Genomic DNA, 23,299 nt, shown 5'->3' on the forward strand with positions numbered 1-23,299 from the left:
TTTTCAAGAAGTCTTTCTCAACTGGAGCATTTGCTCTTCCTGGAGAGTTTAGGTTGACTATGTAATGCTGGGCACAAAGGCATGAGCATAGATAGAGGGCAAAGTTTTGTTAACATTTGCCGGAGCATCCGGCCCTTTCTCCTACGGGCCCCGAGGACCATCAGCTCAACACGCCTTCAAGCATCACATGCTCCAGCAGATCCATAGTCAACTTCCGTTTTCAAATGCCTGAGATGGATTCTCCCTTTGCTTTCGAGAGTTGAAAAGAGACGGGTCAGGATCATTGTTCCTATGACCTCAGCACCCTCTTTATTCTATTTCTTTAGAAAAGTCTAGTCTATCTTTATTTTGTTAAAAAAAAATCACTACAAATGTTATTTGTTTTCTGCTTAGAAAAATATTTATATTTTTATACATTAAAATGCACTTATATTTTTACATATTAAAATCCATCTTTAATGCTATGAACACTTTTATTCAAGATGGTAGACTAAGCTGGAAACTTCTACCTAAACTGATACAAATATAGATGCCTAAAATAATGACAAAAATAATCACACACGAGAGTTAACGATAGGATACCTAAAGGGTAAAACTCCTCAAGGATAGAAATTATTTGGGATAACAGATTAAAGCAAACAGTGAGTGCTGCTTCAGAAGGTGGGGGTGGACACAGCAGGTGCCATGCTCAGAAGAGATGGAGGCGAGGAAGAGAATGAGGTACAGGGGTCTCAAATCAGGGCTTAGCTATGGTACCACATGGGGAAGCAGTCCGTCTTCAGCCTCCTCCCCACCACCACGCCGGGTCAAAACTCTAGGACGTGGGTGTCTGGCTCCAAGGGCAGAGTGACCACTGGGAGCTATCTCAGTGGGTGACAGATGGCTTTGTTTTCTACCTGACTACAGTGGATGCTGCAATGCACCTGTCAGATTTCTCTTCGGGGCTCAAGGATTTGTTTTCTCAGTCTTTGGAGACACCCTACAGCTGTCAGCCCCTGTCTGGAACTGCCTTGGCTAAAGAAGGTCTTCTCCCCTGAGGCCGCATTTCCTTTCCATGGCCCACATTGTGACAGATCACCACTGAGCTATAAAGGCCTGGCTGTCTCCTCCATTTCAAGCCTACTCTGAAGGGCCACACTGGCTTCAGAAATCCCAGGAGATCGGCTGAGTCTTTGGTCAAACTGCATCAGAGCCCTCTTTCTCCTCTACCCAGCCCTGTTCCACGTGACCACCCCCAAAGCAGCCCCTCACAAACTTGCCCCATACCAGTGTCCATCTCTGAGTCATCTTACTGGAGACCCCAACCAATAAAACCACTCAAAGTTCAGACTGAGGCCCCCCTGCAAGATAGTCCAGAGGCACAGACTGAATGAAGCCTTAATAAAACCAAACACTTTCACATGTCAGAGATAAGCCCAGCCACTGAGTCACCCCTGGCCATGTGCCTTTACCAAAAATATCACACAGGAATGAAAACAACAACAAAACACTGGAAACTGATGTCGTATATGGTAACTCTGCCACACATTCCACGTGAAAGAGTTGACATAAACACAGATGGAAATCTTTCCCAAAGAGGCACTGGGCATCAGAGGGTAACGCTTAAAGTCTTAAAAAATGCTCTCAACGATTTCATCTCATTGGATTTTCACAGCCCCAGGACCCGGGCCTTCCTCGATATGTTTTATAGATGTAGAAACTGAGGCTCTGAGCATGGACTCCTGTACTTGAGGACAGGAGTTGTATGTAAACCTCCTCAAGGACATAATGAAAATGGAGCTAACCTTAGTGTCAAAGTTAGTATTGAAGGGCTGATCGACTTGTGAAATATAGCATCATATTGATACATAATAGAAAAGATATTAATTTGTAGTTATAGGATGCTTTGCACTGCGCTGAGCATGATGCGCTTGCTAATCGGCACCGTTGGCCATTGATTTAAGCGATCAGAACAGCAGCTGGCCGTCTTCAATCACCAGGCAAGCGTTATCCATAACCAGGATGGACCTGGCAAAGGTCCAAAAACAAAGCAATTTGCTATTTTCCATTTCCCTAAATCCATCACCAAAATAACAGAGCAAACGCTCCCATTCAAATCACTTTTATATATGCTCAGGCTGAACTAGATGAGGGCCCTTGGCAGGCAAAGCATTCAGGATCCACTTTAGTCCTATCGATATATGAGGCAATCAACTCAGTCAAGCACTATGTAAATGTAACGGCAAGCATTTTAATACTAAACTAAAAACATTTGGGCCCCTCAACCGGATACCTGGGCCTCGAGTCGGTTTATGGGGTTAGGTGTGTGAGTAGGAGGAGAAAGAGGAGGCTCCTCCGGGGAGGTGAGTGCCTCCCATTGTAAAGTGGAAAGCATCGGGGTGATAGGAAGAGCTGGAACCAAATCTGTATGTAGTAAGCAGTATATATCATTTGCTCACAGAGCTCAAAGTGAGGTTTATTTATTTTTTTATTTTTTTTATTTTTGAGAGACAGAGAGAGATAGCACGAGCAGGGGAGGGTCAGATAGAGAGGGAGACACAGAATCGGAAGCAGGCTCCAGGCTCTGAGCTAGCTGTCAGCACAGAGCCTGACGTGGGGGTCAAACCCACGAACCGTGAGATCATGACCTGAGCCAACGCCGGAGCTTAACTGAATGAGCCACGCGGGCGCCCCTTAAAGTGAGGTTTAGAAGCCCATCACTAAACAGCACAAACTGATATAAATAACCACCATTTACTGGGCAGTGGCTGTGTCAGCCTTGGATTTACCTCCAGCACCTCACCGATGCTTGCCTTTTAGAAGAAACAGAAGCCCAGAGAGGTTAAGTTACTTTACCCAGGCAACAGAGCTACGAAGGCTGAGCCCTGGCATTTAGATCCATGTGCTCAGATCGCAGAGCCTGGGGTTTGCCGGTCGCAGGTGCTGTGGGGACCAGAGCTGGGATGGTAAAAATCACGTGCCCAGCCTGCTAAGCTTTGGGCAATGCTGGCCCTTCCCCCTGGAAGAGTCCAAAGCTGGTGGCATCTGAGGAAGGAGAACATATACTTTGCTGCCTTTTTTAAACATTAAGTTAGATCAGACCTGCCCTCCTTTAAATGTCTCAGTCCCAGACCCTCAGGTGACACCCCGAAGGGCATGAATGCTGGGGAGGGCGTCTGGAGCTTCGGAGTGATAAAGGTAAAAACACCAGGAGTTCTGTGCTCAGTTCACCAATAGCTTCCTAGAGGTTTGTGAATCCTCTACAGGCTGCCCACGTCTCCTGACCCCCCCCCCCCAGTGGCCAGCTCTGATGCCTCTACCTCCACTCAAACCTACCTGATCCTTTAAAAGTTCGGACCAAGACAGGCAAGCTGTCTAAAGCCACCCACCCACAGGAGAGGTTCCAGAACCAATGTTCTCAACTCCTGGGTGCTTATACTGTGGCCTCCTGCCTTCTTGTAAGGCTGGTTCTGCGCCTCCAGCAAGGGGGGAACAGCTTCTTAAAATCTGTCTGCCTTTCTTTTCAGACTTTCCTAGTTGACCTCCCTTGCTCTTTTGCCAGAGGCATCTTTGCCGTAGGGAGGATTAGGATGTTGAATCAGGAGTGCAAAGAGAATGAAAGATTTAATATTCAGCCTAATGACTTAAGCAAAACAAGTCTTGAGAGCCAGAAAAGGGCTTTCTAATTTGGAAACATTTTACTATGAGCCTCAGGTAGAGCTAAATCAGGACTGCAGGAGGAGCGGTTTCCACCCACCCCGGCACCTTTTAGCCTGTGTAAGGAGTCGGGAGGCTGCTAGAGAGGGAGGCAGCTGGGAAGGCCTCCGGTCTCAGAAAGTCTGGCTTCTGAGTCTCACTCCGCAACCATTACGTGACAGAACTGATTTTAACGGGGTGTTTATTTCCAAGCTTTTTACTCTACCTTCTTTCCTAGGAGCGCGACAGAAAGGATGCAAAAGAAAAATATTTCTACTTTTCCCTCTCCTCCAGAAGAAAGGCAAGGGCCAGGTCTCAGGGGAGCAAGTCTAACCCAGCCCCCAGCTGAGAAGGGAAAGGTAACTCGATTCTGGAGTCAACGCGGGAGGGCTGTGGCTTAGGGAGGATTCAGTGAGCTCTTTTTGGACTGGTAAGGGGGTTCGATTTTGAGGCAAGTCTGTAGGCCTCTGGAACATTCACAGCACACTTTTCACATTTTAGAAGTCTGACAGGGCCTCTATTTAAAAAAACAAACCAACCCCCATCCTCACCCCTGCATTCTCCAAACTTATTTAACTGCAAAATATTGTTACCCATTGTGCATTCCTACTACCATTCTATAGGACATGTTGTGTAGACAGAAGTTTAGGAAATTTGGACTTAGAAATCTTGCAGAGTACAATGTTCTGAGAGCTGAGACCACCCACATCAACATGGCACAGCGATTAAGAACCACGAACTAAGACCATTGTGTGAACTTGACAGAATTGTTTGTTGCCAGAAAACTTTGCCCAAGAAAGATAAGACTGAACCAGTAAAACAACAAACAAAAAAAACCACTCTACTGTTTCTGGGGGGAACAGTCTGCCCACCAGGACATTTATCAAAAACAATGTAGAGGTCTTAAATTAAGGCTTACCTAAAACCTTGCTTCGCCATGCCTACCAATACTAAATCAGCATGTCCTGAGCTACCGGATGTCAGTTTCCTGCCTTAAATCATGAGCGCCTGGACCCTCCTTCCAAACCCTATAAATACCCATTCTGAATTCCACCATCTGAAACGTCGCTAAGATTCTGTCAAGGTGGTGCTCCTTATGGACGTAGGCTTAAATAAAGGTACCTGAGCTTTATTAATATGAGTCATCTGGTGATCTTTTGGGAAGTTGTACCTTGAGCTGTTGGCCACCTGACTGAAAATTTAAATTTGGGAGCCCAAATGATGTCCAGATATGGTGACTCTTAGACACCTTTCCCTGTGGTCAATCCCTGCACTGCCCTCTCCCCAGCTTGCTTAGGCCACAGCTCTCAGAATTCAGTAACTGTGTGAATGCCTCTGATGTTTTTGTTTTTTGTTGTTGTTGTTTGTTTGTTTTGCTTGGAGCCTTTTCTTTAGGGAATGGACCTTTAATTACGAGACTTGTCTCTCAGACCACAGCTCGGGCTCTTGACAAATGTCAAGTCTGTTGGCTTCTCTTCCGAGAATTTGAATGCAGACACCCAAAACTGGAAGGTAAGCAGAGCTCAGCTACTCCTATTAAGGTATGCAAAACTTAGGGTGTGGTCCAGAGACCAATGCCCAAACCCTTGTAAAACGCCCGTGGCAAGATAAATACAGCAATTACAAGCAGTTTCGGGGCACCTGGGTGACTCAGTCGGTTAAGCCCCAACTGTGGTTCAGGTTATGATCTCACGGTTCATAGGTTCGAGCCCACATCCGGCTCTGTGCTGACAGCTCAGAGCTGCTTTAGATTCTGTGTTTCCCTTTCTCTCTGCCCCTCCCCTGCTCATGATCTCTCTCTCAAAAATGAATAAACATTAAAAAAAATTAAAACATTTTGAAAGCAGAAAAACATGTTGCTTTGGGGGCAAGAATGTTCTTTCAGTGTCAAATACAGGCATTACTTAACACATCCATTCACGGATTCTTTAATTCAGGAAAATGGAATTTATTCACCTTGTGAAAATTAACAGAGAGAAACCCCACTAAAATGGGACTGTGCGGTTCCATAGGCGAAGTGCTCAAGCCTACCAAGCATGGTCAACTGCAGCCCCAAGAGGAGGAGACCCCTGGCAAGTAGACTCTACCTCCCCATCTCACAAAGAGGAAGCAAGACTGCCTGCCCCCAAAGGGCCCAGCCAATGAGAGGCCATCACAACTCAGCCAATGAAAAGCCACCACGCTTCAAACTCCCAGTCTACTCCAATGGCCTCGTTTTTTTGGTTTTTTTTTTACAACAGCCTTCCTGACGCCTCTTTTCTCTATAAAGAAGGGGTCCTCTGCTTTGTGCTGTGGACTCCCAAAGGCTTTGCCACAGCTTGCTTGTCCGGGATTGCAATGCTCGGCTTTCCCGAAATAAACCCATTTTTTTTCCTGGTGAAATCACTGACAGTTTTATTTTTCAGGTTAACAGCCTCATTGTTTACTGCTTATTGAAGTTGCAGATTCAGTGAAATTACATGTTGATTTGTAGGTCTCTGTATAGTAGAGATGCCGATAGTGTTAAGCAGAAAAGAGAACTCCCAGGGTTTCAGTGGCCTGTCCTGCCGGACAGAGACTGGCTCTGTCTGTGAACCACCAGACGGATTCCCACATCTTCTCATGATTAAGTCACCCCCAGATACCTGCCTAGCTCCTCCAATGTTCTTTGAGTCAGACTTGCCTTACTGACTGCTTTTTAACTGATAAGTTTGGACCTGTAGTCACTTTGTATTTCTACATTAGTCATGCTTTTAACTTATTGAAAATTATATTTTAATGGCTCTTTACTCATTGATTGATTGCTAAAGTATCAGTCTGTGGTGCACTGAAGCAAAAACCCATCTCTCACTATAGCAACTGTAAAAAGCACTGTCCTAAACTCTCTCTGAGTTCCTGTTGCTGAAACTCTTGGTGCTTCTTTACTTCCTGTCCTTTTTCAGGACTCCTCATTCGGGGCTTTGGATGAACCTGTGAGCTCCACAGTTTCCTCCCCGTTAACTCCTTTTATTTAAAGTCTTGAGTTGGTCCCGGTTTATCAGAACTGATAAAGTCACTAAAGGTAATTGCAGCTGATGAGGTGTTTCATAACACACAACACTTTAGCCTCTTCTCAGGTACACAAAGAGGAAATATACCCATCACAAAAAAAGTGCCTGATCAAAAATGTACATGATGAGAACAAATCATGTGAACTGGCCTGCCCCAAAAGCAAAGCAGGCAACTTAGGACATTAAAAAAAATTCACATACATCTTGATCTCAGGTCTTACCCACTCCAGACCTGCCTCTACCTTGCTCCAAAATAAAGAAAACACCGGGAATATTGATCAGAGCTGCCACATGCCAGGCTCCACACCTTCCTCTAAGGGCTGATGTACCTCCCCATCCCTTGTGAGTATGGCAAAAACTTGGTTCAAGCCCATGACCCGCTGCACACTGGGGGTGGACGGCCATGGGTTACATGCCCGTGGGTACCCGTCTGACAATCCTCATTACCCCCTATTTAAGTCCCCCTGTTCTGAGTCTTGTCCCCTTCCTCACTGCCTAGAATGCGAAGCTGAACACTTCTGGCCTGGTTCACCCCTACTCTCCCTCGCTTTCTGTTTTTAACCCGGCAAACTTCCTTCCACTGAAAAATGCAGTGCTAACCATATTCCTTAGAGGTTTTGACTCATATTTTGAACTGTTTTTCAAGCAGTGATTATTTCTTTCATGTTATTCAGAATCGATGTGCCTTATTTGGAAAGTTCGCCCACCTTCGTGGATTTAATGTATACATATGAAAATTAAGACCACATTTAGCTAAAAATAGATCCTCTGGGAGGGCTCCGGAATCAGCTGACATGCAGTTAGGGGGAACCTGGATGGCTGACAACTGTTTTGGCTTCAGATGAGAATGGAAAAGGCTGGTGCAGCGGTTGGCCGCTCTTCCGGGGTGGCCTGCCAAGACATCATTTACGAAGTTGCTCACAAGCAGAGCAGGGTCGTGGGGGCCAGCTAGAGCCTGGAGTCCGAGCCACGGCCACACTCCGCTGCCCCCAGAAGCAGCTGGCGTGTGCAGAGGCCAGCCGAATGCTTCCGCACAACTGAGGTCTGCAACGTTTCAAGGGAATCTTCTCCGAAGGAACAGTCTGCATTTCTGAAATCCAGGAGGCGCGGCGTACCGAAAGTGTTTTTTAACTCATTTGGCACAAAACCCAACCTGAACTCATGTGATGGTCCTTGTTTATCCTGCTCAGGGTAAATAGTCATATGTTTTGCCGCAAAAAATGCCTGTTTCATTACACAGCGTTGCCCTCACCCCCGTGGTGGAGCTGTGTGATGTACAGCATATGCAATTTATTAGCTCCCTAAATTGCAAAACTCATCTGATCTAAGGCTGGGAAGAATCACTTCTCAAATGCTTTTTGGGAGCATTCTTTTAACATTTAGCCCAAAGAGACCGAGCATGAGGCAGCTGTGTGTGTGTGTGTGTGTGTGTGTGTGTGTGTGTGTGTGTGTTGGGGGGGGGAAGGTGCGATGGCACATACCCAGAGGACATGAAAGTTCCTAAAAGGGAGACCTGGAGGAAGTAGGAAGAAACGGTGTCCTATTTCGGAGGAGCCGAGCTTTGCTGTCTGTGCCACCTTTGGTAGATGCTGGTACTTCCTGTTTCCACTGCAGGGTTCTGCAGACTTTCCCCTCCCTGACTTTATTCCTTCAAATGATAAAATATACCAACATTTAGGGCACCTGAGTAGCTCAATCGGTTGAGCATCCGACTCTTGATTTTGGCTCATGTCATGATCTCATGCTTCATGGGATCAAGCCCCGAGTCGGCTCTGTGTTAAGCGTGGAGTCTGCTTGAGATTCTCTCTTTCCCTCTGCCCCTCCCTCCACTCTCTCTCACTCTCAACTAACATTTAAAAAGTGAAACAATATGTAGAGCTTGCATGTAGATGGCACTGTCCTAACACCTACCTGTGTTAGCTTGATTAATCCACAAAACATTACCACCATTTTGTAGATGAGGAAACTGCAGAGCTGTGAGGTTGGCTGAAAACGTCACCACTGTAGGTGATAGAACTAAGCAATCCGATTCGGCCACCGCTACATCAGCCCTATGAGGCTCTCAGGGTCACCTAGATTTGTTCTAAAAAAAAATGGGGTGCCTGGGGGCTCAGTCGGTTAAGCATCCGGCTTCGGCTCAGGTCATGATCTCGCGGTTCGTGGGTTCCAGCCCCGCATCGGGCTCTGTGCTGACAGCTCAGAGCCTGGAGCCTGCCTCGGATTCTGTGTCCCCCTCTCTCTCTGACCCTACCCTGCTCACGCTGTCTCTCTCTGTCTCTCAAAAATAAAAAATTAAAAAAAACATAAAAAATTAAAAAGAATAAGAGGACAGGGGTTCTTTTATGGGAGGAGCTGGACACAGTGTTTCATGTGGAAAGAACACACTGAGTCAGGAGATCAGAGCAGGTTCTTCATCATCTCCTGAGATACTGGACCCTTTAATCAACCTTCATGCCCTCATCTGTAAAATGGGATTTATAATCCTATCTTACAAAGTAGGTGATTTGATTAGATGTCTAAAATGGTAGCCCCTTTCCTGCGTCAGAGAATCTCAAACCGAAAGACCTACACTCATCTTAGGGCTCTTGAATGATGTGGTCCCTCTGCCTAAATGGCCACCAGCCCAGCCGTCACAGGGAGGACCCCTGCCAGTATACAGGCTCTGGCTCCCAGAGAAAACTTCTCGGCAGCCCATTCTCTTGCAGCCATCCAGAAATCTCCATCATAATCTCCATCGTATGCCTTGTCTCATTTCCTTCAGAGTATTCTTCATCTGATGTTCACGTATTGTTTTCCTGTGTTCCTAGGCATTTATTCTTATCCAGCCCGTACCTCTCTTTCCACAGGAATGAAAGTGACAACACAGGAGACATCTTTTCAGAGACTCAGTTTTCTCCCTTGCACCGACTGCAGGGCCTGGCATTGGGTAGGTGACCATTCTGTGTTTCTTAACTCATTAACTAAATGAAGAGTTGGGAATCCATGTATACCATTTCCTTTCTTATATCCTATTTCTTGTCTTCAGAAGGAGAATGTGAGTTTGGTCAAATTTAAAAAAAAAATGCTTGGGGAGATTTTGACTGGCAGGCAAACTCTTGTCCTCTTGCCTTCAAGTCAACAAAAATTTCGTGAAAATGAAGATGAAAAGAACAGACGGAGGCACCACAATGATCAGAATGCGTGTAGATTTGGTGTGTTACACACTAGTAAGATCTTCTGCCCTCTGAGATGATTTAAACCCATGCTTAATCTTTCCCAATTTATGTTTTGATGCCTTACTCATTAAGCAGCCCGATTCATGTGGTTTTAATCCCTCAGATTAGGAGATGCCCCTCAACACCCGTATGCTCCTGTGTTCTCACTCCTTGAAGAAAAGCAGAAAAAGAGAGATTTACACCAGCTCCAGAGTCTTGTGCGTGAAGACACTCAGCAGGTGGAAGAGTGAGGCCATCTGGCACCGTGTTGGATCTGGCAATCTTACTTAGGCGATCTGCGCACCAGCATCACCAGCGAACAACCCGGAGGGAGAGCGGACTTATCTGCTGCCAGCCGAGCCACAGATCCACGTGCACGTGTGCTGGGCTCTGAAGATCCTTCCGCGTGGGCGTGGCCTGCCCTCACACCTTGGCTCAGGTCATGATCTCATGGTTCATGAGTTCGAGCCCCAAGGGAATGCTCGTGCAACAAGGGGCCTTAGCAGCAGGGTAAACGCCCTCGGGTGGGCTCTTGGTTTTTGGCAGCCCAGCATTGTCCTTTCCCTTCAGGGAACAGCGGCTCCATTTCCCCAGCCTGGCCAGTAGAAACACCAAATTTCTTGCACACTGTGATTGGCTCAGGTATCGGTACACCAGCCAAACTGGACCGGAAGAGCTAGCCGGCGGATGTTTGCTGGAGCACTTGCGAAAGAGATGTTCCGAGTTGTTAAACCAGAAAAGGGAAAGCCTGGGGCTGCTGGTGACCGTCTTGGAGGGAAGTGACCTCTGAGAGTGAGGGCTACCCACCCTGGGGAAAGAAGGGTGGTGCCGATGACCTCGTCAGAGCCGCTAGATCCCAGTGTTCCTGAAGCGAGTTCAAGCCTCAGAAATCTCAGTCATGTGAGCTGATAATTTTATGTTTGGCTAATACCAGGTGGAGTTGGGTTACTGTGGATCACAGCCCAAAGAGCCTGCTGTAACAAGACTCATATACCCTTATTATGCAAATGGAGAAGCAGAGGTGCAGAGAGTCAAGGGGAGACACAAACCAGTGAGCTGGGATAGACTCTTCTAGAAAACATCTCGGGGCACCTGGGCAGCTGGTCGGGTAAGCCTCCAACTCTTAGTTTTGGCTCAGATCATGATCTCATGGGTCTTGAGCTCAAGCCTCACGCTGGGCTCTGCTGACCACTTGGAGCCTGCTTGGCATTGTCTATCCCTTTCTCTCTCTCTGACCCTCTCTCACTCTCTCAAAATAAATAAATAACTTTAAGGCAAAGAAACAAACTGGACGTATTCCCTGGTCTGGACACTTGGACTCCGCTCCTACCCGAGTTTGTGTGTAGATGCTCTTCCGGCACGCTCCGCCCCTCCTCGGGCGTCCCTCCCACCCGCCCCCATCTCAGAACTTCTCAGGTGACTCCATGCCAGCCCAAGCCTCCCCGCCCCTCTCTCATCTCCTATTCAGGACTTCTAGAAAGCCAGCCACCCTGTCTGATCACATGATACTCCTTTTCACATATTACCCGTGTTGACGGTTCAAAACACTGAAAATATATTTTAGACTCTAGTCAGTGTCAGCCAGCCACACCCTCCCCCCTCTCAGCACCGTCCTCTGCCTCTTTGACCACCAGGAACAGTTATTGTCAGTAGCAGCCGTGGTGTGATAAGAAGAACACACATGGCTGGCCTTTGTGGCACATTGTCCTAGCCGCACACCAGTCCCGGGGCAATGGGGATTTCATGGAGTGAATTTTTTTTGAAGATTTTTTAAAATTGTATTTTAAGTAAAATTTACCCCCTCCAATGTGGGGCTTTTTTTTTTTTTAACGTTTATTTTTGAGAGACAGAGAGAGATAGAGCATGAGCCTGGGCAGCGAGAGAAGGAGACACAGAATCTGAAGCAGGCTCCGAGCTGTCAGCACAGAGCCGGATGGGGCTTGAACTCGAGCCAAAGTCGGACACTTAACCGACTGAGCCACCCAGGCACCCCCGATGTGGGGGCTTAAGCTCACAACCCCAAGATCAAGGGTCTCGTGCTCTACCGACTGAGCCAGCCAGGCGCCCCTTCATGGAGTGAATTTCGGTTCTAGAAGGAGCAGGCAGAATGAACGAGGAAGCCAACTGGATGGCAGGAGGGCAGCAGAGAACAGAGGGGCACGGGAAGGTCTCAGCTACTGTTACCACTACACTACTTCTGGCAGCTAATATTCTAGAGCTTTCTGTAGACCAGCCACTTTTCAGAGCCGTTTAGAGAGAGTAACATTTAATCCTCAGGGCAACCTATATAGGTTACTGCCATTATAATATTCATTTTACAAATGAGGAAACTGAGGCACAGTGAGATTTTTTTTTTTTTGCCCAGATGACTTAGCTGAAAATGAGCCAACCTTGGATTTGAACCTGGGCAGCCTGCCTCTGGGGTCTGTATTCTACCGGCCTAATCTTCCCAGAAGTTAAGAATTTGTAAAAAGTGAAATTCTCAATATTGACAACAAATTATTTTCATTAAACATTTTCCACTAAAGACTTCCACACTGAGTAGCCAGACAGGACGTATCTGTGGGGCAAATTTCAACCAGGAGCAGACAGTATGATTCTGTAGGCCTGTTTCTTTCTTCTGTTCTGCTGATAAGAAAACTTCCACCACAGGAGCCCATCCACATTAGACTCCTCACCTGCTCGGGCCCCTCAGTCCACTACTTTATATGTTTCCTACTCTTCAAAGCACAACATAGCACCCAAGTTCAACAGAAGAATCTCTAAGCACTTCATTAGAGCCCTCCCCAAGAACACAAGGTTTGTGTCCTTTTTACTCTGTATTTACTATATTACCTTTTGAAATGAGGTAGCTAATATAATGCATTTATAAGGATTCTAATAATATTAATTGAGTGACTATGAGATTGTCACAAATAAGCTGATGGTGTGGAGAAGCGAACCTGTACAACTCTTACGTTTGTATAGGACTCTAATTATAGAAACAATTCTCATTAATGTAAATAGGAGTCCACGTTCTGACCCAAAGTATTGTCACCTTCGTAATGTGGAGTGAATTAAGTGACATCAGAGTAATATTCGTTGGCATCTCCCAACAGCTTAAATAAATATACCACTTGCAACTCTAACCGGATTCCAGTCTGTCCAGACTGCACTACAGGAGATGGTAAATCATTTCATTAATCATTTAATCAATCTCCCAACCTGAGGGAAAATAGAAGTCTGTAGTGCAAAGTATATCAGAAAATGGAAAAGAAATTATCATTGTTTTTAAAATCATAAACACTACAAAATAAAAGAACTGAGGAAGTTCACAAGGAGAGAGAATATAGACACATCAAAGCCCAAGTGAGCTTGACCTCAGGAAGCAGGCATTTCTCCACCTGCCAGGTGGGAAAGTTCATCCATTTATTACCATCCAGATGAAATCTTTTCAGCAGGGTCAAAAGGGCCTTTGTTTTGACATTTAATTCACTGGCGATGTATTTCCTACCTTAGGATGCAAAACACCGCTCACATTGCTTTTTCATTAATTGCCTTCATTTTTCAAGTTCCCTGTTTGATTTATAGTCCATTAAAAACACCCTCAAAAGCCGTGACTCATGTATGTTAAGTACAAATATGATTAATGCAACGCCATGCACTCCGTGGATGACCCGCCACTCACCAAGGTCAGTGTCAAGGTGGCGTGCCCAATCAGTGTCCTGGTGAAAGAAACCCACGGGGAGGGTGGAAAGCCAGGCGTGCAGGGCATGGACAATCTGGCACTAACTGGGTCCCATGGGAAACAAGGAAAACGAGGTACTTTTTTATATTCTTTTAATATTACAGAGGAAGAATGAAACTTGGTTATGAACAGAAAAAATACAACACAGTAGAAATTCTCTATCTCATCTGGGCTGATAAAAGTAGATAAAAAAATTGAGTGGCAAATTTCTCTGATGCCTTAACATCAACAAAAACTACAAGAGACGAGACCAGAGAACTCTGGGTAAGAGCCAGGGGACTGGAATCCTGGGTTCAAATCTTGACACTGCCAAATATGAGTGGGGTGGCCTTGGCTAAACTGCTTTGCCTACCCCAGCCTTAGTACCCTTACCTGTAAAATGGGCACATGAGCGTATTTTGTCCGGTAAGGCCTATTATGAGGTTCAGGGGGGCACTCCACACACACTGGTCAACACTCATGATGCCTTTTACAAGTCCCAACGTCTATTCCTAAGGTATGCATACCTCTTTACATTTTCCAGAAATGTGCTCTCTTGCTCTCTCTCTCTCTTCCTCTCTCTCTCTCTCTCCTTGCTGTCAGTATGGACATACAGCCTATCTAAGGAAATCTCTTAAGACTTACCCCTGCCTTTGTGGAAAAATGAACATATAGAAACTTCAGAACAATATCATAAAAGTCAATAGCAAAGAAGAAATATCAACCTAATGTTTTTGATATGTGATTTCTCAACAAAATGAGGTAAATAGGACATTTGGCACATTTTTTTTTACAAAGGAAAATTTACTTAAATTAAAGAAATGCCTTTTCTGCTGTAATTAGTCCTTATTCCTGTTTTGTTTTTTGATGCAAAATGATCTCTGATTTTAAATTTATTTTTCTCCAAATGACCTTGTAAAAGAACACTCTTGCCAAAGTAAATGGTCGTGTTCTCCTTCTATTTCATCTATTTGCTTCCCCTGCCCTCTTTTTTTCATATCCAGGCTTAGACAAATGTTTACAAATGTGTTTTAACCAATCCAAGATTAGAAAAAAATTCTACTCGCTCATATAGTTCAAATCCTAAAAACCACTCATTTCTTTGGATTTTTAATGCCTAGGATTTGTCTTCTCTAAAACCTGAATTAGATGGTCATTATAGGGAAATTGTAAGGCCCATGTAAGGCCCATGGAAAACAGTAATAATAATGACAATAGCACCAAAATAGCAATGTTGACAGTAATAACAATTGCAGCTTTCATTTATTCATAACTATATTCTACGCATTTTCCGTCAATAATCACCAATTCTAAAAGTAAGAATTGCAATTATCCTTCTTAAATGAGATCATCCAAACTTGGGGGGGTTCAAATGACTTACTCACTCATGGCCACGCAGCTAACGTGACTGGCGAATAGAGTATGAACAGAAATTGCAGGTCACTTTTGAGCTCAAGTGGTTAAACATGCGTGTTTCTATGCTTTCTCTTGTCCGCAGCTAAGTAACATAAGAATGACTAGAAGGCTCAGAATGGCGGGACCAAGTTGGAAGCAGCCGGAGTCCTCAAGTCCCTGCACAGAGGGCAGATACTTGGAGCAGAGCTATCCAAGAAGTAGCCCAACCTGCATCCTATGACCTGAATGGGAAATAAACTTTTATTTTATTTTTTTAATGTTTTATTTATTTTTGATAGAGAGAGAGAGAGAGAGACAGAGCATGAGAGGGGGAGGGTCAAAGAGAGAAGGAGACACAGAACTGGAAGCAGGCTCCAGGCTCTGAGCTGTCAGCACAGAGCCTGACGCGGGGCTTGAACCCATAAACGTGAGATCTGACCTGAGCTGAAGTCGGAGGCTTAACCGACTGAGCCACCCAGGTGCCCCGGAAATAAACTTTTATAGTGTTAGCTCACTGGGCTTGTTTGATGCCAAGCCTATTCTAACTAGGGTAGGTTTATTATTGAAAGTATAAGGTATGGGTTGTATTTTATGTGAACTCAGGTGCAGCAAGTTATCGGTGTGTATCTGTGTCTGTGTGCTTGTGTGTGTGTGTGTGGTCCGCAGTGAGTGACTGAGGAAGGATGAATGAGAGAGAAGAGGTAGAAAAGCACTACCTCTTGATGGTGCCTGGAGGGCCGGGGGGGGGGGGGGGCCTTTCTGGACGCGAGAAGCTGGAGACAGCTCCTGTTAACTGCAGCTGATGCGTCATGAGTATGGCTCCCCCCGGCTACCTCAGTGGCCATCTCTCTCCACAACACCAGGAGACGTGTCCGAGCTGCTGCGGCCAGGGCAAAATAGTCTGTTGTGTCATTTTGCAGAACACAAGGGACTTATCACTTGGTTCTTTTCCAGCTCAGCTGGGCGGCTGGTCAGTTTTCCAGGCCACTTACTCCTCTGAAGCCTGGGTGTCAACTGAGGGCTATAACCAGCGTCCCTACTCAAATATCATGGGGTCAAGATGATCTTCGTGATCACATAACCTTCATGATCACATGACCTTCATGATCACATGATCTTCAGGTTGCAGAAGAAGCAAGCAACAACAAAAACCCATAAAGAGAATTCCAGGTGTTGGAGGCCTCGCAGGACCCCCTACCACAAACCCCTCGAAGATTCCTCCCTGAATACAAAGGCCTTGAATAGGAATCTGCTGAGTTTCTGCCTTCTAAGGGAGCTTCTCCTTTCTTCTTGTGCTTCTCATAAAAAATAAAAATGGGAATAACCACATCTTCCCAGCTCATCTTTCAAGACTGGGATGAAGGCAGGAAACTTCTGTCCAAGTTTCCAGGAGTTGGGGGCTCTGCGGCACACCACGACAGACACAATGAAAGAGCCTCCCTCGTTACATTAGACGAAATAGCGGGACGCCCTGTTTTGATCCCAGAAGCTTGTTGAAAAATGGCCTTTTAAAGACGAAAGCAAGTCTAGTTAGTGGAAAGGAGAGTAGAATAAAGAGTTATTTGGATGTGAAGAAAATAAAAGGCTTTAGAACAACTGAAGGAAAGATGTATTGGCATGAACAGTGCATAAAATATTAGGGAAATAAAAGGAGTGGAGGTGACCATTAGTAACAGTTAAAGTAGAAAAAGATAAATCATTGAGAATTGAAGAAAAAGATGAAAAAGGATAAAAGGAAATATTACTGTCTGAACAAAGAGAGCAGGAAGCCGTGGACAGAATAAACATTCTCTACAGCCTCCTAAAAGCTGAACACAGATTTGGTTGAATATAAGTCTGGGTTATGAGCAGATATAATATGCCTGTCAGGCAAAGAGACAACACTTTCAGACAACTTTACAGAATGGGGGAGAGTGTAGACATCAGCTGATTGATTACGCTGCGTTTACACCTTCTACAAGACAAAGCTTTACAATGCTTAGAAACCAAAGCTCTTAAATAACGCAAAGATACAGGAGAATGGAAAATACAAATGCCATAAGTGGAGTCCAAGAGATGTTACTAGATGGGGTGTTTTAACCTCTTTTATCACCTAAATATGTGTGCGTGTGTGTGTGTGTGTGTGTGTGTGTGTATCTGTGTGTACCTGTGTGCATCTGTGGGTGTGTCACTAAAATGATCCTAGCCACTTCCTGGATCTTAGTATACAACTGAGTATTTAAATATTTTTAACTTTCTGGTTCTGTGTGATTCTTCCCCATTTTCACCCAGATGTTAGCCTTGTGTCAATATGGCCATTCTGAGAGCACTCACTGGTTTCTTGGTTAATCACATTTTCAGAGATAGAAGAGTCTTGTGTTGAACCACAGGGAAATGCATGAAAGAAACAGAATGAAAGAGGGGAGAGGGAAAGGGAAGGAGAGAGTAGGGGGAATGTCTGTTGGCTAGGGGGAACATTCTTCAATGTTCCAGGCTTTTTCTTTCCTCTAGAATAGAGCAATACATTGTTATTTCTTCTAGAAATCCATCCCAAATGATATTCAATAGGCATTCTCAAGTCTATGGAAACTTTCTTCTTCATTTAGGTACAATTAGCCTTATTCTCAGGGTCTAACTCATAACCACCTATGAATATTGCTTTCAGATGAACTCAGAAGTACCAAATCAGATCTACTCTTCATATTTTTTTTTTTACCCTATAAGACATATGAACCTACAGTTTCACTGAGAGGGGGGCTAGTCAGATTTTGCTGAGCCAACAATTCACATACAAATTCATATATAAAAATTTAAATATCCTCAATTCCCATGTTACTGACTTTTCCGAAATGTGCTATCATTGATAATCAAGCCAGTTCCATTTAGCATTTACTAGCTTACACAGAACCAACAACCATAACCCCCTTAATTACTTAAGGGATTAAAAAAAACACACACACACAAAACTGTGATATTGGAATGTACAGTAAGGTCTGGTTTAAATTAAAAAGATCCCCCGAAGTATGATTGTTTCCAGCTTCTCAGCGGTGAATTAAAAGCTGTTTGGTGTCGTGAAGATTACAGAAGCAATCACAGTTATGGGCCTGCTTTGCATACCAACTCTATTAATTTCCATACTCACGGTGGTTTCACATTCCCACCCATGTTAATATAGATGCCATTTGGGGTAATCGCTTGCAAAAAAAAGAGAAAAGGGAGACAGAGAGAGACGGAGGGAGAGAGAGGGAAGAAGAGAGGAGAGAAGAACCAGAAAAAATGGTTCTCTTCAACAATGTTCCTTTTGAAATATATTGATTCTGATAAATAGAAGAATCAAAAGACAAATGAGGGTTCCTGATGGCCTGACCCAGAAGTCACATGCAGGGATCAAATTAGCATGAAATCACATATTGGAATTCACTTACGGTGCCGGTCCTGCACCTTGTCACTGCAGACTCTAATTATTGAAATGATTCCATTGGTGTAATTGCACCAAGATGTTCATGGACTTCACCTTGGGTAGCTGCTCCCTTGCTGCTCAGCATCGCGTCTTCATTACCGTGTTCTTTTCAACTCTTAAAATGTGTTCTAGCCTCACAGTTTTTTGTTTTGTTTTTCCTTTCCTTCAACCATGCCAGCCACACAGCACCGGAGTGAAAGAGTGTGGGGAGTGTGGAAGGCAAACCTGAGCCCATAAGGGCAAATGCACAATAATCTTCCCTAAAGGACCTTGGAGCATTCAACCAAATTCAGCCAATGTTTTCATATCCTTCATTCCTGGATGTTAAAGAATGGGCTCAAGAGCCTACAATTAAATGGCTATTTGCCTACCATCAATTTTAAATTCTACTGTGCTAAAACTATGCTCGCTACACATTTAGCAATGTACTCCATGCCCTCAGGAAGATAAAACAATGTGATGTTCACATTAACAATAGGAAGAGATGATAACCACACATCTGAGGGGAGAATATTTTCATTGGATTTTGGGAGATTTGAGTTTACTCCACAGTAGAGGTTTGAATCTTTTTTTTTTAAATGATTTTATTTTTTAAAATTTTAATATAATTTATTGTCAAATTGGCTAACATACAGTGTGTAAAGTGTGCTCTTGGTTTTGGGGAGCAGATTCCTGTGATGCATCACTTACATACAACACCCAGGGCTCATCCCAACAAGTGCCCTCCTCAATGCCCATCACCCACTTTCCCCTTCCCCCACCCACCATCTACCCTTAGTTTGTTCTCTGTATTTAAGAGTCTCTTATGGTTTGCCTCCCTCCCTCTCTGAATCTTTCTGCAGAGCCTCTTACTAGCCTTCAGAATAGGAGTTTGGAACTCCTATGACTAAAAATTTCCAGAAGCCAACATCCTGCTCTTATCATCATTTCATTCCAACACTATGCGTGAGAAATTCCAGTAAAACATCAACCCATGGGAAGACAATGCTTTTGCTCTCAGGGACCTGCCCAGGAGAAATGGGTTTAATTTCCTTTGCACAGAGTAGGACTCATGTTATAGGCTGGCGGTCCCCCTTTCCGGGAGCAGTGGGGAAATTCTCACCGATGATAAAATACTAAAAAGCGATACACAACTATTCTGCTCACCTCTCATCTAAGGAGGCCCTAGCTCAAGAGTTTCCACTCTGAGTCAAGCAGAGACAGAAAAGAATCAGAAAACACTCGGCTTATGGAACACCGTATCCCGAGACACAGTCTTAGACATCGGTGAATTCGACCACGAAAATAAGCCAAAAGAATCATCAAGTGACATCGCTTACGGTTTAGAATCGCCTGATCCTCGATGAACTGAGCCGGCTGATCAATATGGAGCACTTTCTGCTGAAATCCAGGCGTGCAGGCCGAATCCTCTGCAGATGTCAGCGGCAGCACCTGAGAAAACCGAAGCCATCAATATGTCAACTGCGGCCTATGTGTTTGCCCTGCTGACTTTCACCAAATCTGTGACTTTTAGAAATGAGCTGAGGTTTTAATTTTATTTCCCAAATGAAGAGGTAAGTTGATATTTCTCCATGGCTGCCAACAATTCGTTTTGGCGGTGAGATTTGGAAAACATGCAAATGGCAACAGCTGCTGTGGTTTCCATTAACTTGCCGTTAAAGAAATAACTTTGTCAGATTTTTACACCTGCTAAGACTCACACCATGGTTTCTATGTGTGAAATTTCATTACAAAAACAGTCAATTTCATATGATGCCTGAGCTCAAACCAAGTTCACTGTCATAGATGCAAAGGAGCAGTGCCATCTATAATGAGGAGAAAAGTGCAACTATTCCATTGGAAATGACTTCCGAAAGGAATTCAGGGCCCATAGACCTTTGCAATCCAATATGGCGGCCATGAGACACTCACAGCTACTGAGTATGTGAAATATAGCTGGGCTGAAATGTCAGCATAAAATACATGTTGGATTTTGAAGACTGACTCCCAAAAAAGAAAAAAAATAATGTAAATTAACTAATAATTTGTATATGAGATTACTGTTCAAATAATATTTTATAGACTGGTATGTTACTAATGTCAGTTTTACCACTTTCTTTGTACTTGTGTAAGTTTGGCTGCTATAAAAGCTAAAATTCACGATTGCTTCCCAAAGCTCACTTTCTCTTTGCAAATCCTTGGGGTTCTTCATCTCGGAGTCAAAAATTTAGGCTCTATGTTTTGGAGTATGAAAGTAGGTGACGCACTCTTGGTCAAGGGGGAATTCAGTAAGGTGAAGAAGAGTTGTAGATTTAGGTGGCAAAGACTACAAGCCCTGTGAAGATAGGAGTTACCCCTTTTTCCACAACTTTAATGCCAAGCACTGACCACCTATATTGGCACAGAGAAGATACCCCATAATACTGAACAGACAACTGCTAATGTTTTTCAACCTTTACTATATGGCAAGCACTGTGCTACATTTGCTATATGCATCATCTCCTTTAATCACCACAGCAGTTCTATGATGTATTTAGTATTTTAAATGTTTGTTTATTTTGAGAGAGAGAGAGCAGGGGAGGGGCAGAGAGAGAGAGAGTGAGGGAGGGAGAGAGAGAATCCCAAGCAGGTGCCATGTCTTCAGCACAGAGCCTGGTACGGGGCTTAAACTCATGAACCGAGATGAAATCAAGAGTCGATTGCTCAACTAACTGAGCCATCCCAGTACCCCATATTTAGTGTCTTACAGGATACATTTTACAAAGGGCCTGATGTTCTAACACGTTTGCCCAAGGTCCAAGATGGTAGAGTTGGGACAGTTGGAGCGAGGATCCAAATCCAGGCTTGAGTGTCCTCTGATGTGGATCTCAGTCAGAGCTCCTCCCGGACCCCATAGGCTTTCCACGTCTTAGGGCAGGACTTTACATTTGTTTGGCTGAGATATTTCTCTGAATCCCGTGAATGGCTGCTTTAACAGAGAATGGTGCCAGCAGAGAGCGTTTGGAAATTCTCAGGAGCAGCCCTGGACCGTAACTGATGAGAATTGGTGCAAGAATACCTCCGCTCTCTCATCCCTCTGGAGTCATACCTTGGACACACGTGTTCTGTCTCCCCGTTTCCACTTGGAATTCAACTCCAGTTGCCCACTGTGGCGTCTAGCTTGATAACTCATCTTCCATTCACTGCCCTTTCTTCCCTGGTTCATTTCCTCATCTCCTGTTGGTATTTTTCTGACACCGCTCTCCAAATAAAGCTACCTGCACTCAAACCCTTGACTCAGCGTCTGCTTCTTGGGAAACCAAAATTTAATACCAGGATGGAAACTCTTAACCATGGTACACAGCCGCTGAAGAAAACTCATTATCATCCCCGCCGGCAAACTCAAAGGCGCGTACCCGGGTTGGGAGCTGAGGAACCTGGGCTTCTGTGTAAATCAGAGCCCACTGAAGTGCACTGAACCCCAAGGAATAAGAGCGAGAATCAATCTCTGGAGGTTCACGGTGTGGTCAGACCGAGGAACATCAGAGAAATTGAAATAGGGGAATCATCGCCCTGCCCGACATCATCTTTCTAAAATCAAAGGGGTTAGGGTGGTATAGTTCTGTACCTGAGCAATTCTGCTTGAGAAACCTCCCCTGGCCTCTGGGGTAGGCTCCGGTTCGACTGCTTCCAAGGCCCTCAGAACACTAGCACCCCAAGGGACACACACACAGAATGCAGATTCAGGACTCAGAATAACTCGCTGGCAATTTTGCAAGCAGGAGATCAGTAAGTGGCCAATGCTAATTCAGTTAAACAGCAAATGCGCAAAGGTTGCCTCCGGGAACCCTGTGCCTACAATTATACATTAACCTTCTAATCAGCTAATTCTGCCCTCAACCCCAGACCAGAAAACCAGTCCTCCCATAGGAACTAAAGAGATACAATTTCTCTAGGGATTCTTAGCTTAGGCATCCAGACCTGACTGAGCAAGTGGATGAGTTGAGCCCCGGCTCTTGTCTCTCTGTAGCTCCATCTCTGTGCCGATTTCTTGGTGGGCTCTAGTCAGGATTCCTCAGGCCAAAAAGGAAAAATAAGCTTTTTCCAACAGTTGACCCTCAGGGAGGATGGGAGGAAAGACTCCCAAAAGTTCAGCTTTGTTTTATAAATTCTTAGGTCCCTCAGGGAAGGGAGGAAGAGTCAAAAGACTCCCAGAGATAGAGCTCAGCTTTGTTTTGTAAATTATAGGTACCTCCACCCACCAAAGTTCAGGTTAAATGCTTTTAATGGAAAAGCATGTGGCACTCTCCTGGGCAAGGTGTGACTTAGGAAGTAAGCATTAGCCCCTCCTCCCTGCATTCATTCATTCACTTATTCCCCCAAATTTATCAATCTCCTGGAATTCAGCAAGCACTCTGCTAGGTGTTGCTCTGAAGTGTATATAGAAGCATAACAATGCAGTAATTAAAAGCAAAAACTCCAGAGTCATTTTGCTTGGTTCAAATCTTAGCTCTGTCCTTTACTGAGGGACAGTAATGGAAATATGGAAAATCAGAAGTGAACTGAGAGGAGTTATATGGATTCAATGGATGGCACATCTAAAGCAACTAGAATGGGGCGCCTGGGTGGCTCAGTCGGTGAAGCCTCCGGCTTCGGCTCAGGTCAGATCTCACATTCGTGGGTTCGAGCTCCGTGTCGGGCTGTGTGCTGGCAGTTAGCTCAGAGCCTGGAGCCTGCTTCTGGTTCTGTGTCTCCTTCTCTCTCTGCCCCTTCCCCTCTCAGGCTCTGTCTCTCTCTGTATCAAAAATAAATAAAACATTAAAAGAAAAATTTTTTTAAAGCAACTAGAATAGCGTTGCACAGGACAAGTGGTCAGCAAGTGTTAACTGTTAATGTGGACTAG

At 44.7% G+C, this 23,299-nt stretch overlaps 1 protein-coding gene and 1 long non-coding RNA gene across 3 annotated transcripts in view; one reads left to right on the forward strand and one right to left on the reverse strand.

Annotated features, from left to right (window-relative positions):
* Window positions 1-23,299, reverse strand: part of CDH13 (cadherin 13) — a 1,008,030-nt gene that overhangs the window by 767,127 nt on the left and 217,604 nt on the right. For both annotated transcript variants that reach the window (XM_029925178.1, XM_029925181.1), the window contains exon 2: window positions 19,758-19,869. In XM_029925178.1, the coding sequence (XP_029781038.1) occupies window positions 19,758-19,869 (112 nt within the window). The remainder of the gene's footprint in view (window positions 1-19,757; window positions 19,870-23,299) is intronic.
* On the forward strand, window positions 10,929-15,272 carry LOC115280350. The gene is made up of 2 exons (XR_003903747.1): window positions 10,929-11,006; window positions 15,103-15,272. It is a non-coding gene; the product is annotated as an uncharacterized LOC115280350 (long non-coding RNA).

The sequence above is a fragment of the Suricata suricatta genome, chromosome 16 (assembly GCF_006229205.1).
Source record: "Suricata suricatta isolate VVHF042 chromosome 16, meerkat_22Aug2017_6uvM2_HiC, whole genome shotgun sequence".
In the NCBI taxonomy this organism is placed as follows: domain Eukaryota; kingdom Metazoa; phylum Chordata; class Mammalia; order Carnivora; family Herpestidae; genus Suricata; species Suricata suricatta.